General features: G+C 46.6%; 1 protein-coding gene across 1 annotated transcript; it reads left to right on the top strand.

Annotated features, from left to right (window-relative positions):
* The first annotated feature begins 311 nt into the window (after positions 1-311).
* si:dkey-96l17.6 (uncharacterized) lies at positions 312-13,835 on the top strand. Its single transcript, XM_056279959.1, has 20 exons — positions 312-339; positions 2,182-2,285; positions 4,035-4,127; positions 4,291-4,413; positions 4,651-4,743; positions 4,855-4,915; positions 5,057-5,196; positions 5,422-5,598; positions 6,402-6,568; positions 6,804-6,916; positions 7,094-7,200; positions 7,460-7,559; positions 7,643-7,835; positions 8,395-8,575; positions 8,856-9,093; positions 10,935-11,095; positions 11,345-11,449; positions 11,759-11,856; positions 12,613-12,691; positions 12,840-13,835. The coding sequence occupies exons 1-20, from the start codon at positions 312-314 to the stop codon at positions 12,888-12,890; spliced, it is 2,412 nt and encodes an 803-aa protein (XP_056135934.1). The 3' UTR covers positions 12,891-13,835.
* Positions 13,836-15,469: the final 1,634 nt, after the last annotated feature.

Below are 15,469 nucleotides of genomic sequence, written 5' to 3'. Positions count from 1 at the left end.
CGCGAAAAATAGCACATGCCTACAAACAGGAAACCGGTATGACCGCTGCAGTAGTATCCGGAAGTCAGTGGACTACAGTGCGTGATTTTTTTTTCGTACACATTTTCCGGGAACTCTGCCTCTGATTGGCTAGTACTCGTTGCCTCCGTTGATTAGGTTGGTTAGGGTTAGGGATAGGGTTAGCCAATCAGAGATAGAGTAGGGGCGGGTCTTCCCGGAATCCAAGTGAACGCTCGCTCAACGAGTACTAGCCAATCAGAGGTAGAGTTCCCGGAAAACGGGTACGAAAAAAAAATCACGCGACTACAGTAATGCAGAGTCTATTGGCCGTGTCTGCAGGTGGGAAGCCGGTTGTGGGTCTGTGTCCTGGTCGCTGCACTAGCGCCTCCTCTGGTCGGTCGGGGCGCCTGTTCAGGGGGGGAGGGGGGAATAGCGTGATCCACGCGCTACGTCCCCCTGGTGAAACTCCTCACTGTCAGGTGAAAAGAAGCGGCTGGCGACTCCACATATATCGGAGGAGACCATGTTTGCAGCCCTCCCCGGATCGGCAGAGGGGGCGGAGCAGCGACCGGGACTGGTCGGAAGAGTGGGGTAATTGGACGGGTACAATTGGGGAGAGAGAGAAAACAAACAAACAAACAAACAAACTAAACAAACAATATCAACACATCATAGTTAATGTACTTTTTCCAGAGACGGTGAAAAAGGAGGGGGGGATGCTGAAAGGGATTAGTCTTGGCTGTGGTCCTCGGGGAGAGGACCCGTGTTGAAGCTGCAGAAACTAGCATATAGGACGTAGACTCTGGAAGTGGATTCACCCTAAACTCCACGTCAAGGCTCTGCAAGACTGCTGCAGAGAGCTTGTGTGCACAGAGGAGTGTTTTTATAACACACACCACCTCAATCTCCAACTCCTTAGCCACGTCTAAAGTCCAGCTCATGTGTGGAGTTAGACTTTGCCTAAAAATAAGCCTGGTCACAACTTTGAGATTTTATTACAAAGATAGCAGACGGGGAAAACCGCAAATCACAAACCCGGAGGGATACTTCACTTGTTGTTCATGTAGGGGGGATTAAGAGGACGAAGCCCCGTTAATGTGCCGTTTATCAGCTGATCTGGGAGCGGTAGTTTTACAACCCTTGCACAGTCGCCACATTCAGCGATTAGAGGGGAGAAAGCTGCCTCTCCCTCAGCTCATTACTACACCCCCCCCCCCCACTGACATGCACGTTCATCAACACACCATGTCTGCTTACTCGTTCAAGCGGTGGTTCGTCACAAGGCCCCGTGGTTGAGGAAATGGGCTGATTTCCGTCGCTGGATCGGGGCCGATCGCAGGAGGCCTCCTTGCCAAGAGGTGGACCGAGGTGCTGTAAAGAGAAGGAGAGGTCTTTGTGTGTGTGTGTGTGTGTGTGGGGGGGTATTTTGGACAGAATATAGAGTACCGGAGAAAGGCTTGGTTTTGCCGGATTTGATAAAGCCCGGCTGCTCACACGAGCTGTGTTTGAACGAATTGAGCAGCAAAAATGCTTTTCAAGGGCGTCTGGGTGGCGTAGCGGTCTATTCTGTTCCCTGCGGCCTACCAACATGGGAATCGCCGGTTCGAGTCCCCATTGTTGCCTCTGGCTTGGCCGGGCGTCCCTACAGACACAATTGGCTGTGTCTGCGGGGGGGGGGGAGCCGGATGTAGCTATGTGTCCTGGTTGCTGCACTAGCGCCTCCTCTGGTGGGTCGGGGCACCTTTTCTGGGGGGGGGCGAGAACTGGGGGGAATAGCTTGATCCTCCCATGCACTACGTCCCCCTGGCGAAACTCCTCACTGTCGGGTGAGAAGAAGCAGCTGGTGACTCCACATGTATGGGAGGAGGCATGTGGTAGTCTGCAGCCCTCCCCGGATCGGCAGAGGGGGTGGAGCAGCGACCGGGACGGCTCGGGAGAGTGGGGGTAATTGGCCAGATACAAATGGGGAGAAAAAAAAGGGGATAACGTCAATTGGAAATATGTTAATTCCTGCCATCATCATTTAAATTTGTGAGACATGTCCTAATCCGGGCCGACACAAACCAAACCAGATGTGTTTTAGTTGTTATATAACATACACTGAGCAGAGTTGAAAAAGGAGGATGATTGAAACACATCTCTGTCTGATCTGAAATTACTTTTCTTTGATTCCTTTTTCAGAGTCTCAGCTGTCAAATACGAGTGAGGTGGACCAGGGACCTGATAGGTCGAAAGGTGTTAAAATCTACATTCCCTATGAGTCCGCTGAACTCTGCATCACTCAGGTAAAAATAATCACATGCAATGCTCCGCTCTCATTTCACCGGCAGTGCTGGTGAGGAAGAGGTCGGTACAGAGCAATGTGAAGCTGTGGTACCAGCTGAAGTCAGAATAGTAGACATAAACACTGTCCATCCATCCATCCATCCATTATCTAAGCCGCTTATTCGGATTCGGGTTGTGGGATGCTGGAACCTATCCCAGCAGTCACTGGGTGGCAGGCGGGGAGACACCCCGGACAGGCCGCCAGGCCATCACAGGGCCCACACACACACACACGTTCACACCTAGGGACAATGTAGTACGGCCGATTCACCTGACCTACATGTCTTTGGACTGTGGAGGGAAACCGGAGCCCCCGGAGGAAACCCACGCAGACACGGGGAGAACATGCAAACTCCACACAGAGGATGACCCGGGACGACCCCCAAGGTTGGACTACTCTGGGGTTCGAACCCAGGGCCTTCTTGCTGTCAGGAGACCGTGCTAACCACTGCTCCACCCATAAACTCCTCCGCCCATAAACACTGTATAACATCTATATCCACTGATGTGGATGCCCCCCCCCACTCTTCAAAATTAATCTAATATAGTAGATATGCTCAGCCAGAATGAAGGAAACAGTCTTTAGCTTTTTGGGGAAAAAAAACAAAACAACTTTTGACTTGAGGCTATATTTGGCTGTTGTTTAGTTGGAGGAGATGAGGACACAGTGCAGATATTGTTTGGAGATGTGCCATGTTTCTCCTCTCGCTCGCTCACATGGCTGTCCCGATGTTCCCGGTGGCCCCTAGAGACCATTTATTATGTCCACCATGGATTCTGGCTGTGAGCAAAGACAAATCTGTATCATCGGGTGTGTGTGTGTGTGGGGGGGGGGGAGTGGGGAAAGAACACGTTTTTCATGTGAAGTGAATGTTCCTGTTTACTACAGGTACATCACAATGTCTTGTCGTTATGCACGAATCCGCAGCAGCCTGACTCCTCACCGGCCTCGCTGTAGGCAGCAAGTCACATCACAGCTGCGTCTTCATGGTTCCAGTCCATCACATGTATTCCAGGGTGTGTTTCATTGTAATTAATGTATAGTGTTACAGTAAATGTTGGGCATTAAATGGCTGATTTATTTAAAATAAAAACTGATTTAAAAGGGCCAAATCACTATGCACTAGGCTGCATTTGAGTTTAACAGTTGCTGTTTTGTTTTTTTTGCCATGCTGACATTACCCTACCTGCCTACGGGGCAGCACGGTGGCGCAGTGGTTAGCGGGGTCGCCTCACAGCGAGAAGGTCATGGGTTCGAGCCCCGGGGTAGTCCAACCTTGGGGGTCGTCCCGGGTCGTCCTCTGTGTGGAGTTTGCATGTTCTCCACCGTGTCTGCGTGGGTTTCCTCCGGGGGCTCCGGTTCCCTCCCACAGCCCAAAGACATGTAGGTCAGGTGAGGTCGAAATGTGTGTGTGTCGGCTCTGTGATGGCCTGGCGGCCTGCCCAGGGTGTCTCCCCGCCTGCCACCCCAATGACCGCTGGGATAGGCTGCAGCATCCCCGTGACCCTGAGAGCAGGATAAGCGGGTTGGATAATGAATGAAAGACTTAACATAAGACCTATACGTTTGAACAGAGCATAGACAGCACTTCTGGTCATGAAGAATACCTCTGCTTTAATAAAGTGATGATGTGGCGGCATGCTGGCAGTTAAAAATGTCTGGGCTTGTGTATATACACATGTTTGTGTATATGTTCGTGTTTATACAGATAGCAGAGGACATGGCGGCCATGAAAGCCAGACACCTGGAAATGGTACAGGAGCTAGAGGGAAACTTTCAAACTGCAGTACGTGAGAACCAGGTTAGGAAATGTGTGTGTGTGTGTGTGTGTGTTTGTATGGGTGTGTATTTGCAGGTATGTAGTGTAGACTTGCACATGTGCATGTGTACGTATGCGTGCGTCTTTGAACGAGCACGCTGTAGCGGCGGTGCACACTTCAGGATCTGCTGCATCATGTGTTTAGGAGCAGACTGTCCAGAAGCTCAGAGCTCACCACCACAACAAGCTGAATGCTTTGAGGAGGATCCTTGACATCTACCAGGAGAAGGTGGACAGGAGGAACACGGGCTGGGAGAAGAGCGTCATGGTCACTGCACATTCAGAAGCTTCTTCCCTTTCTGTAGCTATACTTAGTGTTACCACTCCCGTTCAACCTGTCGCTTCATGTCCTTATTCTCTCCTCCTTTCACTACTCCTCCCATATATATATATATATATATATATATATATATATAAACGATGAAACCAGCGCCGTCCTTTCTCATGTGAAGAACACCTCCAACATTCACGGACACAGTTGCCCTCCTGTCTTAATTTTCTGCAGGCCTTGACCACACAGAAGGAGCATCTGCTGGAGGAGCAGAGAGCCGAGAGACAGAGGAGCAGAGAAGAGGCCCTGCAGTGGCACAGAGAAAAGGTTGCCTAATTGCACCAGAGACATCACTTATACCCGCTCCTGAATTATGACGCCCCCTTCTGGCTTGCCTACAGCACACCAATTCCTCCATTTTTCCCCCCCCCACTTTAGAGCAAAATGCTAGAGCTCTTCTCCAGCAGGCTAGACCTCCTCCACAGCCACCAGGCCTCTAGTGAGTCTGTGTGTGTGTGTGTGTGTGTGTGTGTGTGTGTGTGTGTGTGTGTGTGTGTGTGTGTGTGTTTGTGTGTCCGCGCATGCGTGCATATGTGTGGCTTTTATAAACCCATAGTAAACTTTCCATGTTATTGAGCAGCGCTGCAGGAATTGCAGATGGCCAGGCAGGAAGTGGGGAGGGTCCAAGAGATGCTGATGACGTCATCGAAGGAGGAGGAGCCACAGGAAGCCACTCAGGAAGGTGAAACCTCAGAGAACAAAGGACCCCAACAACCTGTGGTGGGTTGGATGTAGTTGCCACAGTGGCGTGTTGATCATATCTGCCCATTTTGATCATTTTTCTCAACCGTTAATTAAAAAAAGTTATCTTTAGTCGTGATTTACAAGAGGACATGTTTGAAGTGGTTAACAATGTAAGCCCAGGCACGTGACTTTGCATTTCAATTTGTTAAAGTTGAGGTTAATATAAATCTGGGGGGTTTAATAGTGTGGTTCCATCCACAGGCCTGCAATGAGCCAGACATACCACTAGAGGGGGCTAAAGCTCGTCTGGAGGAGCTGAAGGAGAGTCTGTACCAGAGGGAGAGAGAGATCACTGAGCTGCTGGAGGCAGAGAGGAGCCCCCTTCCTCCCATCCAGCAGCCAGCCTGCACGGTTCTGCTGTCCACTGTCATACACAAGGTAACACACAACTTAGTGAGTGAGCCCAGTCAGTTCTCCGCCGGCACAACACTGGGCACTTCAAGCCAAGCGGGTAACAGATTTAACTTGTCATGTGTAAAAAAGCGTGAACTTGTCATAACAAAACAACGTTTTATTTGCAAATGACCGATATTGAGTTTTTACGAACCTTTATTCACAGTTGTTCTCACTTCTCTCAGGAACCCCGAAGGAGTGGTTTAGTCCTTATTAATATTCTTGAGCTGACCTCTGATTGACAAGTTAAAGCAAAGGTTGGGCAGCGTTTCATATCTGATGACTTGATCTGAAAGGCAGTATGTAAATATAAGGGGGTCTGGTGACTTTATGGGTATCATAAAAATAAAAAGATCGACCGAGAGAAGCTGAACTAGCGGGTGCTTTTTCAAAACGAGAAAGCAGAAAAACTAAATTCTACCTTCTGTTTATTTATTTATTTATTTTTTCGGTAGAGAGAGAGAGAGAGAGAGTGAGAGAGAGAGAGAGAGAGAGAGAGAGAGAGAGAGAGAGAGAGAGAGAGAGAGAGAGAGAGAGTACAAAATGCATGATGACTGATGCAATAAGTGATGTTGGAAAATATCAGTGTTTCAACATCAGTCCAACTTCGAACTGCATCCTGTCATCTTAAATTCTGGCGTGTCCGAGGCATGAGTCACAGGAGTTGTAGGATCAATTTTCCTTTTTTTATTATTCTATTCATTCCCTTTATCATAGAAACACATTTTTCATCAGTGTCTGCAGTGTATTTTATTTTTACCAAATGACTGCATGACTTTCCTCCTCAGGCTCACGTAATACTATGCAGTGCGCCGGCTGAGACCAGAACTCTGTTGAACCAGATGATTGAAGACAATCAAGCTGCTTTGCTTCAAGCCAGAGACAAACTGGATCATCCGCAGATGCCCGCAGCAGATCGCAGTCCCAACGGGGATGAGAACGACAGCCAAAATAGGTCGGAAATCACAAAGATAGCGCATATACATGTTGGCCTCTCACTGGTTAGCCTAGCCACGTTTAATTAGGGCAGGCAATCATCGGCTTTGAATAAGGAAATGAAAATAGACCTCTCTGATTGTGCCTGCATGGATAAGGCCTAGAACTGTACTTAAAACCAAGTCAAACAGGAGCACACCTACATATGGACTACAATTTTGAAAATGCATTTCTTCCATTTTGTTCCACTGTAGCTCAGAAGAATGTGAGTCCGGCTTGTCCTTGCTACAGGAGAAAGTAAGGGAGCATGAGATTGTTCAGATGGCTTTAGATTGTATCCGAACAGGTGAAGTCCCTGCAACCACTGGTGAGTCCGTAGAATTGATCTCACCTGATATTCAGACCTCAACACTGACTCCCATATATTAGCCTTTCACAGCTTGTACACCGCTGTGCTGCTGGTAGATCTGGCTGAAGAGTCATCTGATGCATCGCTAGTCGGACATCGCCAGTTGTTTCCGTTTCTTTCCTTTTTCTAAACCAGACTGTGAAGCGGCATCAGACTTGGCCAGCATCCTGGGAAGAGGCAGAATCCATTCGTCAGACGGAGTGAAGACTGTTGGACAGCAGCTCCTCCTGTTGCAAGATCAGGTGAGGCTGACTGAGGTTTCTGGGGTACCAGTGGTAACCCCCCCCCCCCCCAACCACCACCACCCCCAGCCTGCCTTTGTATTAGACACCAAAACAAAATCCTTTTCTCAAGGCTTGAGAGAGTTTGTTTTTGCAGAAAATTCAAAATTTCAAGCGCTCTTCTCGGGTATGTTGTTTGAATGTCGTTTGTTTTGCTGGCTAAATTGTGTTTTTTGGGCACATCTCGTTTGTCATGCTTTTTTTTTCTTCTTTTGGTCAGTTGAAGCACATGAAAGAAGAAAATAAGAAGGTAATCGAGAACTACACCTCAGAGAGGACAATGAGGAAGAAGTTCTACAATATGGTGGAAGACATGAAAGGTACAAATAACTACAACCTGCTTAGTCAGTGGGAACGATGTGCCTCTTTAGTTTAGGCCTCTCACTCTTTAGCCCCCCCTCAGGTAAAATTCGGGTGTTCTGCCGAATTCGACCACAAAACCGAGCTGAGGCAGCTCAGGATGAGGCCTCGGTCGTGGAGAAGCTGGATGATTACTCCGTCATCGTGGAGACCCCCCGGGGGCCGCGGGAGTTCCAGTTTGACAAGGTGTTCAGCACAGACAGTTCCCAAGAAGACCTGTTTCAGGACTCCAGCAGGTGACGCTTTTCGCACCTTATGATAAGTGCATTTGTTCAGACTACATACCCAGGGATTCATGTAAGGAATTAAGTGGGATGAAGACCAGGAAGTGGCGCTAACCATCTAGGGCAGGCCTTTAAAACGTTTTCTTAGACATAGTAATGCACACCATGTGGACCGATCATCTAAGAGCTTTTTTTTGCTGCTTTTTCATCTTAGAACTCAAATTAATCTAGACTTTCCCCCCCGAGGCCAAAGATTTATTACAACGTACTGCCACTTTGTCATTTAAGTGTACCCACCAGAGAGAGGGCCCCAAAGGGTTTTGGAGTCAGCCCAGATTTGAATTAAATTGTTCATATCATATGGAATATACCACAATTCATTATAATACTATACACAATAATAATGCACGGTATCTGTCTATCTATCTATCTGTCTGTCTGTCTATCTAGAACATATTACTTGTTATTACTTGTGGTTACTGTGATACAGGAATCGACATAAACGTGAACGCTTTCAGCTCAAAATCCCCACAAAATATTGTGGTGAACATTTTTTTTCTCGGCTTCACAGACTGATCCAGTCTGCCATCGATGGTTACAATGTCTGCATCTTTGCGTATGGCCAGACAGGCTCGGGGAAGACCTTCACCATAGTCGGGGACAAGGAGCAGAGAAACCCAGGCATCATGCCCAGAGCTTTTACGGCTATATTTGATATCATACAGGAGAACAGAACCAAATTTGAATTCAAGGTAAGCTATGAAGCTGAAAGTGTTCAGATTAGGAAATTTATGAACTACACTTAATGAATAAAAAAATGATTTAATACATCCCACAAATCACTTCAGTTAACATGGAGAACAGGAAGATATGATAACTTCCTGTTTTGTACAACAGGTTTTTCTCTTTCTCTCACTCCTCATATTAGCGCTTGCTATCATCCTAACATTCGACCTCACGTTAACTCTCTCGCCTCCTCTCCTTTTCCCCTTCATCCTTCTCTGCTCTTCATGCGTCCTACCTCTTGCGCAGGTTTCAGCCTACATGCTGGAGCTGTACAACGACAGGCTCCAGGACCTCTTTGTGAGTCTGGCTGGTGAGGCCCATGCACAGGTCCAGTCCCATGGTCCGCCCAGGCGTGTGGAGATCAAGAGGAACAGAAAGGGGGTTGTGTTCGCCCAAGGAGCAGAGACAAAGGAGGCTTCCAGCGCCCAGGAGCTTTACGCTCTGTTCCAGCAGGCCTGCGCCAACCGACACATCTCTGCCACCAGTGAGCTGCATATACCGTGCCATGCCGTCCAGTTCAAACAGTCCCCTGCTAACTGGTTTGGATTAATTGTGTTAGTTACAGTCAGTGTGAGGGAACAGTGTTTAGGTACATCATTACTGGACTGAGTGGTGGACGGGACAGGAGCCAAAGTGTGATGTCAGCAGAGAAAGAGAAGAAACATTGTTTTATAGATACACAAAGGTCATGCATGGTCGATGTGGGGCTTAGCTGACTTGTAGCAGCTGGTTGGTCCTGGCCTGCTAGTCTTGCAAATTTACTATGTGGAGCATCATTATGATTGCACAAAATGGACGAATATGCAAGTTAACACGGCTAATAAAGTGACCGGCTAAGAAAAATACGAAACCTATGGTTAGATGTGTAACTGGAATTAAAATGCGATCTGTATGCGGACACGTTATCCGGATGTTAATGCAAGGTGTAAATGCGTCATGATCGGGATGTGATCGGCTCCGCCTGACCACATCTGGAGGTAGTCTGGCTCACATTGTGTAGGTGTAAATGCAGTCCGTACAACGTGCTGGCATCCGTGCCTACGCAGCGTCAATGTCCTCCATCCTCTCTCATCCACAGAGACCGGGTTCACTGTCGCAGCATTTACAGTAGCCGCTAATGCAGTTGCTGCAAACAGGGCTGGTCTTATTTTCTGGTTGCTCCTAACAGAAAAATGTCGAAAATGACTCCTTCCTCGACAGAGAAAAAGTAGAAACAGGTGGTACAGTAATAGCATTTCTGGTGATCTTAGCGGGTGTCCGGGTAGTGTAGCGGTCTATTCCACTGCCTACCAACATGAGGATCGCCGGTTCGAATCCCCATGTTACCTCCGGCTTGGTCAGGCGTCCCTACAGTGGTTGTCAAGTCAAGTCAAGTTTATTTATATAGCGCATTTAAAACAGACACAATTGGCCGTGTCTGCACGTGGGAAGCTGGATGTGGGTATGTGTTCTGGTCGCTGCACTAGCGCCTCCTCTGGTCAGTTGGGGTGCCTGTTCGGGGGGGAGGGGGAACTGGGGGGAATAGCGTGATCCTCCCATGTGCTACGTCCCCCTGGCCAAAACTCCTCACTGTCAGGTGAAAAGAAGCGGCTGGCGACTCCACATGTATCGGAGGAGGCATGTGGTAGTCTGTGGCCCTCCCTGGATTGGCAGAGGGGGGGAGCAGCGACCAGGACGGCTATGGAGAGTGGTGTAATTGGCCAGGTTCGATTGTGGAAAAAAGGGGGAACATCAAAAAACAAAACAGGTATAAACGCAAAGGCAAGACCAGATTGTTTATTATCCAGATAACATATCTGGATACAGATCACATTTTAATACCTGGTGTAAATGGGGTGTAATTGTCTGAATTTTCATGACTGGAATGGATATTTGAGTGTTCATTAGGAATGAGGGACACACGTGCACCTCGCTAATGTGTCCTGTTTTGTTTTATCTTTTTTTTTTATTAACGCCATCTTTCCGAAGTAGCAAGCTAGAAGGTATAGCTGTCTTGATGCATGCTCAATAATCCAGGCAAGAACATCAAAGAAGGCTGAATCAGTTCATCTGGATACAATGTTTATTGACAGACACTTGTCAGTAGACATTGTATCCAGATGAACTGATTCAACCTTCTTTGATTGGAGAATGATGGTGTTAGTTTGTTGGTTTTTTGGGGGGGGGGTCTATATAATTTATTTACATTATATAAGACTTATACCAACATTATAGTCACAAACTGAATGTCATACAACAGGCTACAGTGGCTACTCAGGATGCTATACTGAATATACAACATTAACAGGATCGCACTATTTGATGAGCTTGTTTGTGTCTCTGCAGAGATGAACGTGGAGAGCTCCCGTTCCCACCTCATTGTTGGCATCATGGTGGAAAGCAGGAATCTGACCAACGACAGTGTGAGCTATGGGAAGCTGAGCCTCGTAGACCTGGCTGGCAGTGAGAGAGCAGCCAAGACTGGTGCCAAGGACCACCAGCTCAAGGTTGCTAGCTTGTCACGTTTTAATTGACCTAGCGACGCTTCGAACTGATTGGTTAACGTCATGACTGACCGGATGTGGGGAAAAAAAGCATTAGAAATATATTTTGCCTGACTAGTAATTATCTTGCAAGCGTCTCATCCTTTTTCATTTCCCCATCCCTCCAAGGACCTTTCCTCACTCCGTTTTTTTCCCTGCTCCTTGTTCTCCTCTCCTTTTTCCTCTGCTCTCTTTCTCCCCTCTTTCACTTAGGAAGCAAACTCTATAAACAAGTCTCTGAGTGCCCTGGGTGATGTGATCTCAGCTCTGTCCTCCGAGCTTCCCCACGTCCCCTACAGGAACAGCAAATTGACCCAGGTTACGAAAAAGACCGGAGCACTTTTCTTTTTGACCCTAATCAAAGCACCGTCCTTCTTTACTAAATACGGTGACGATGACGTGTGTAAATGTATGTACTGCATGATGATAGTGTTCAGTGTAAGGGATCTCAGAGTTGAAAATGTATCAAATGAATTACTTACCACCACAGAATCAGAGTTTAAATCGAACGAAGAAGATGCAGCTTGCTCACTTTTAGTTGTGAATCACACATATTGCGATGTAAAACGACGATCCTTGTTGCTAAATCCATCGTGTACTCTGCACTTACTATTTCATCCATCCCAGGTCATGCAGGACTCTTTGGGGGGCAACGCCAAAACACTCATGATTGTCAACATCTCTCCATCAGAGTGCAACCTTGACGATACCATGACGTCACTCATGTAAGCCAGTGAGAGAAAGAGAGAGAGAGAGTGTGTGTGTGTGTGTGTGTGTGTACACCAGGTTTTTGTATCCTAATGGGGACCAAATGTCCTCATTAGGATACAAAAACCTGAAACCACCTACCTTGTGGGGACATTTTATGGGTCCTCATGAGAATAAGGGTCTAATTTGGGGTTAGGACTTGGGTTTTGGGTTAAGGTTAGAATTGGGATTAGGTTAAGGTTAGGATTAGCACATGGGTTAAGGTTAGCCATGTAGTTGTGATGGTTAAGGTTAGGGTTAAGGGCTAGGGAATGAGGGGTCCCCACAGTATAGGGTGACATGGTGTGTGTGTGTGTGTGTGTACCCGGTTTTTCTGTCCCCCATTAAGATACAAAAACCTGAAACCACCTACCTTGTGGGGGACATTTTATGGGTCCTCATGAGGAAAAGGATCTAATTTGGGGTTAGGACTTGGGTTTTGGGTTACGGTTAGAATTAGGATTAGATTAAAGTTAAGGTAAGGGTTAAAGTTGGGGTAAGGGTCAAGGTTAGGCATGTAATTATGATGGTTAAGGTTAGAGTTAAGGGCTAGGGAATGAATGTAGTCAATAAGGGGTCCCCACAAGTATAGGGGGACATGGTGTGTGTGTGTGTGTGGGTGGGTGCGAGGCTGCGGGGGTACACGAAAGTTTATTTCACACACAAAGTCAAGACAAACTCTGAACTCTAACACGGCAACTCTATAAACTCCCTGAACCCCCAACAACCCCCAGTTATGCAACGAGAGTGAGAGCCATCACCAACAACGCTCAAAGGAACCTGGACAGCAAAGAGATCACCCAGCTTAAAGAGGTAACGTGCTCATCACTGAAACCGTCGAGGCCAGCGTGGTGACACACGACGACCGTCCTCAGTGAACGACACAAACTGCTGTTTCACTAGGAGCTGTGAGACTCTGACTTCCTCTCTAATTTCCTCTTTGCCTCTCTTTTTCTGACAGGTGATCGCGAAGCTGAGGTCAGGACAGACAGTGGAAGAGGAGGAGGTTTGACCCGTCATAAGTTTTAGTGGCAAAACTGGGATACGAGTTTAACACTAGGGCTTTAAAATAATCGTTTGAGTAGACATACTTTTAATGAACCGTGTGTGTGTTTGTATTGATAATGAAGAAATAAGTATCCTAGGGCACATTTGCTTCTGTGCCCGCTGAGTCAAACCGGGGGCATAACTGCAGAGACAGAGAGAGAGAGGGAAACAGGAACCGTGGCATTCAGGGCATTGCGTGCCAGGGCGTTAATAGGAGTTCGCTACGTCTGTTGAATGAGGCCCCCACAACACTGGGTCCCCTGTAGGACCAGCAGGCAATTAGGAAGTCACTTGGCTAATCAGTTTGTTTTGCTATTGTGGGGGGATGAGAGCCATTCACCGTGCAGGACATTAGGGCTTGCTTGGCAGGTGAAACCTCAGGGGCTGAACCGCTCTGTATCCCTACTGTCACGCAGTCAAACCCCCATTGCAGGGAACAGACGGGGTCACTCTCAGACTCGGCCCTGTGATTGTTTTTGTTGTTCTGGGTGGTGTGTTTTTTTTATTCAGAAGAAAAGAGGGGCTCACTAAAATTAGAGCTGAAACTGGAGCATTGTGGAACGGTGGTGGGAAGAGGTTTGGGAGAGTGAGGGTAAGCAAAGGGGGACGGATTTTGCAGGTGCACAGGTTGAACATTTGGACACTTTTCCGCATACATTTGCTGGCATTTCAGAGAAACACACAGAAGACCGCTCAGTATTACAGCGGCTAACAGAGTATCATGCCCACAGCATATGCACATAGAGAGATAATATTGAACATTGTGATCGTTTCCCTTTAAGTCCACTGGTGTGGTTTCCTTTTTGGGCATGACGCTTCATGGGTTTAATTTTCTCGTCAGCTCTGTGTCATTGTATTTTTTCCACTTTGGACGTTGTCTAAAAGAAATAATAAATTAGATGATGTGTTACAACAAGGTTGATGCTATGTTTTTTCGGTCAGTTTGTCCTTTTTTGATATGTTTTGATAGTATTTAAGTGTTAGGTAACACTTACATTAAGTGTTTCTAATTAACTTAATCATTTCTTTTTAAATTAAATAATTTAAAGAATAATAGCTCATTTATTAATGTGTTATAATTCAGTTTTTAGGCGTTACAATGCATTATGGGGTTGCCAGGTTGGGAGTCCATGCAGGGAGAGTCTCCATTGAAATGACCTCTGAAGCCATCCTATTTGACAAAGACAGACTAAACATTGTATGTTAGCCTCACTACCGAACCTTAACCCTAAACTTACCCACTGTAATTGGACCAATGATGCTGCGGTCGTTACGCCACTGTATTGTTTATAAGGGTGGGGATACCTGCAGTCAGTTGAGACTGAAGAGGTCACTTAGATGAGTGACGAAACGTATCTGTCAATAAAAGTTGTGTCCAGATGAACTGATCCACTTTTCTGGCACTGTAATTGGAGTGGTCGATGCTACTATAGCCTATAATTGCATTGCGCTTTAAAGTTGTGTTACTTGTGTGCTACTCGCTGAGAATGTGAATGAGCAGTCCGATCACATGGTTTCAGAGAGATGTACTGATAAAATGTGGGCTCCCAAACTGGCAACCCAAAAAGTATTTTTATCAATGCATAATAGTATCCTATTAGTAGTTTATAACACATTTATAAATGTCTTAACAACAACAAGTCTACAAACCCTTTATAAAGTATATGCCTCGTTGTAGAGTGCTGCAAATATTTGTTACTTGGGGGCTCAAATCTGGCTAAAATTGTCACTGTCATGACAAGCCAAGATTACAATGAAAATGAAACATATTTTACTTTTTATTCCCATTTGTGGATAGCATGGCAGTGTGAACTCCTAGCTGGGTCCGCTGTTCCAGTCTGACGAAGGACAACAGCTTCTATAAGGAGACTCTTCCCTCTACACCGGGGCCCGATCCCAATTGTTCAGCGTTTTTGTGTTTTTTTTAAACGCTATGTTCGAGCCATGACTCCACATTTTGCATGCAGTAATTATTGGCTGCTTTAGATCCGAGGCCACCCAAGCACATGCTCACTGTAATTTGTTATTCTTTATAACAACCTCTGTTATTTATATTATACTATGGGCTCTGTGGACTAGAACTAAGTAAGGGACAAAGATACAGGGCACGGATTGATGGAGTTTCATCATCTTTTGTTCGTTTATCAAACACACACACACAAACATTCCAGTCCACCCAAGTGTCATTTACTGTATGTGCTTTTGTATGCGTTTGCCACCCAAAACCTTTAGGACCACACACAGACCAGATTCAGGATCTGGCATCCTTTAATAAACGGCTTTAGGCCCGCCGTCATTACAACGGCGTTGTCATTACTGTAGGCAAGCAGGCTGCCTTGGAAAAGAAACAGCGATTCACGATAACAACCTTACTTTGTAAACCACACCATTAAGTAGCGCGGAAAAGTTCTCATTCATTTCATCAAGTCACAGTCATTAACAGTCAGCGCAGTTATTCTAGTCATCACAGCTCACCACAGCAATTGTAACTGTTCCTAGTTTACCCACATTATACTTTTCACTTCAGAAGTAAAATGTGAAACT

Source organism: Lampris incognitus, chromosome 1 (genome assembly GCF_029633865.1).
Source record: "Lampris incognitus isolate fLamInc1 chromosome 1, fLamInc1.hap2, whole genome shotgun sequence".
NCBI classification, from domain to species: Eukaryota; Metazoa; Chordata; class Actinopteri; order Lampriformes; family Lampridae; genus Lampris; species Lampris incognitus.
Note: the sequence above shows the minus strand (reverse complement) of the source record. Positions and strands in the feature narration are given on the sequence as shown.

Coding starts and splice junctions, on each gene's coding strand:
- si:dkey-96l17.6 (XM_056279959.1), top strand. CDS start 312: ATGCAGAGTCTATTGGCCGTGTCTGCAG. Junction 4,744..4,854: donor TGCAGTGGCACAGAGAAAAG/GTTGCCTAATTG, acceptor CCCCCACTTTAG/AGCAAAATGCTAGAGCTCTT. Junction 7,836..8,394: donor CTGTTTCAGGACTCCAGCAG/GTGACGCTTTTC, acceptor TCGGCTTCACAG/ACTGATCCAGTCTGCCATCG.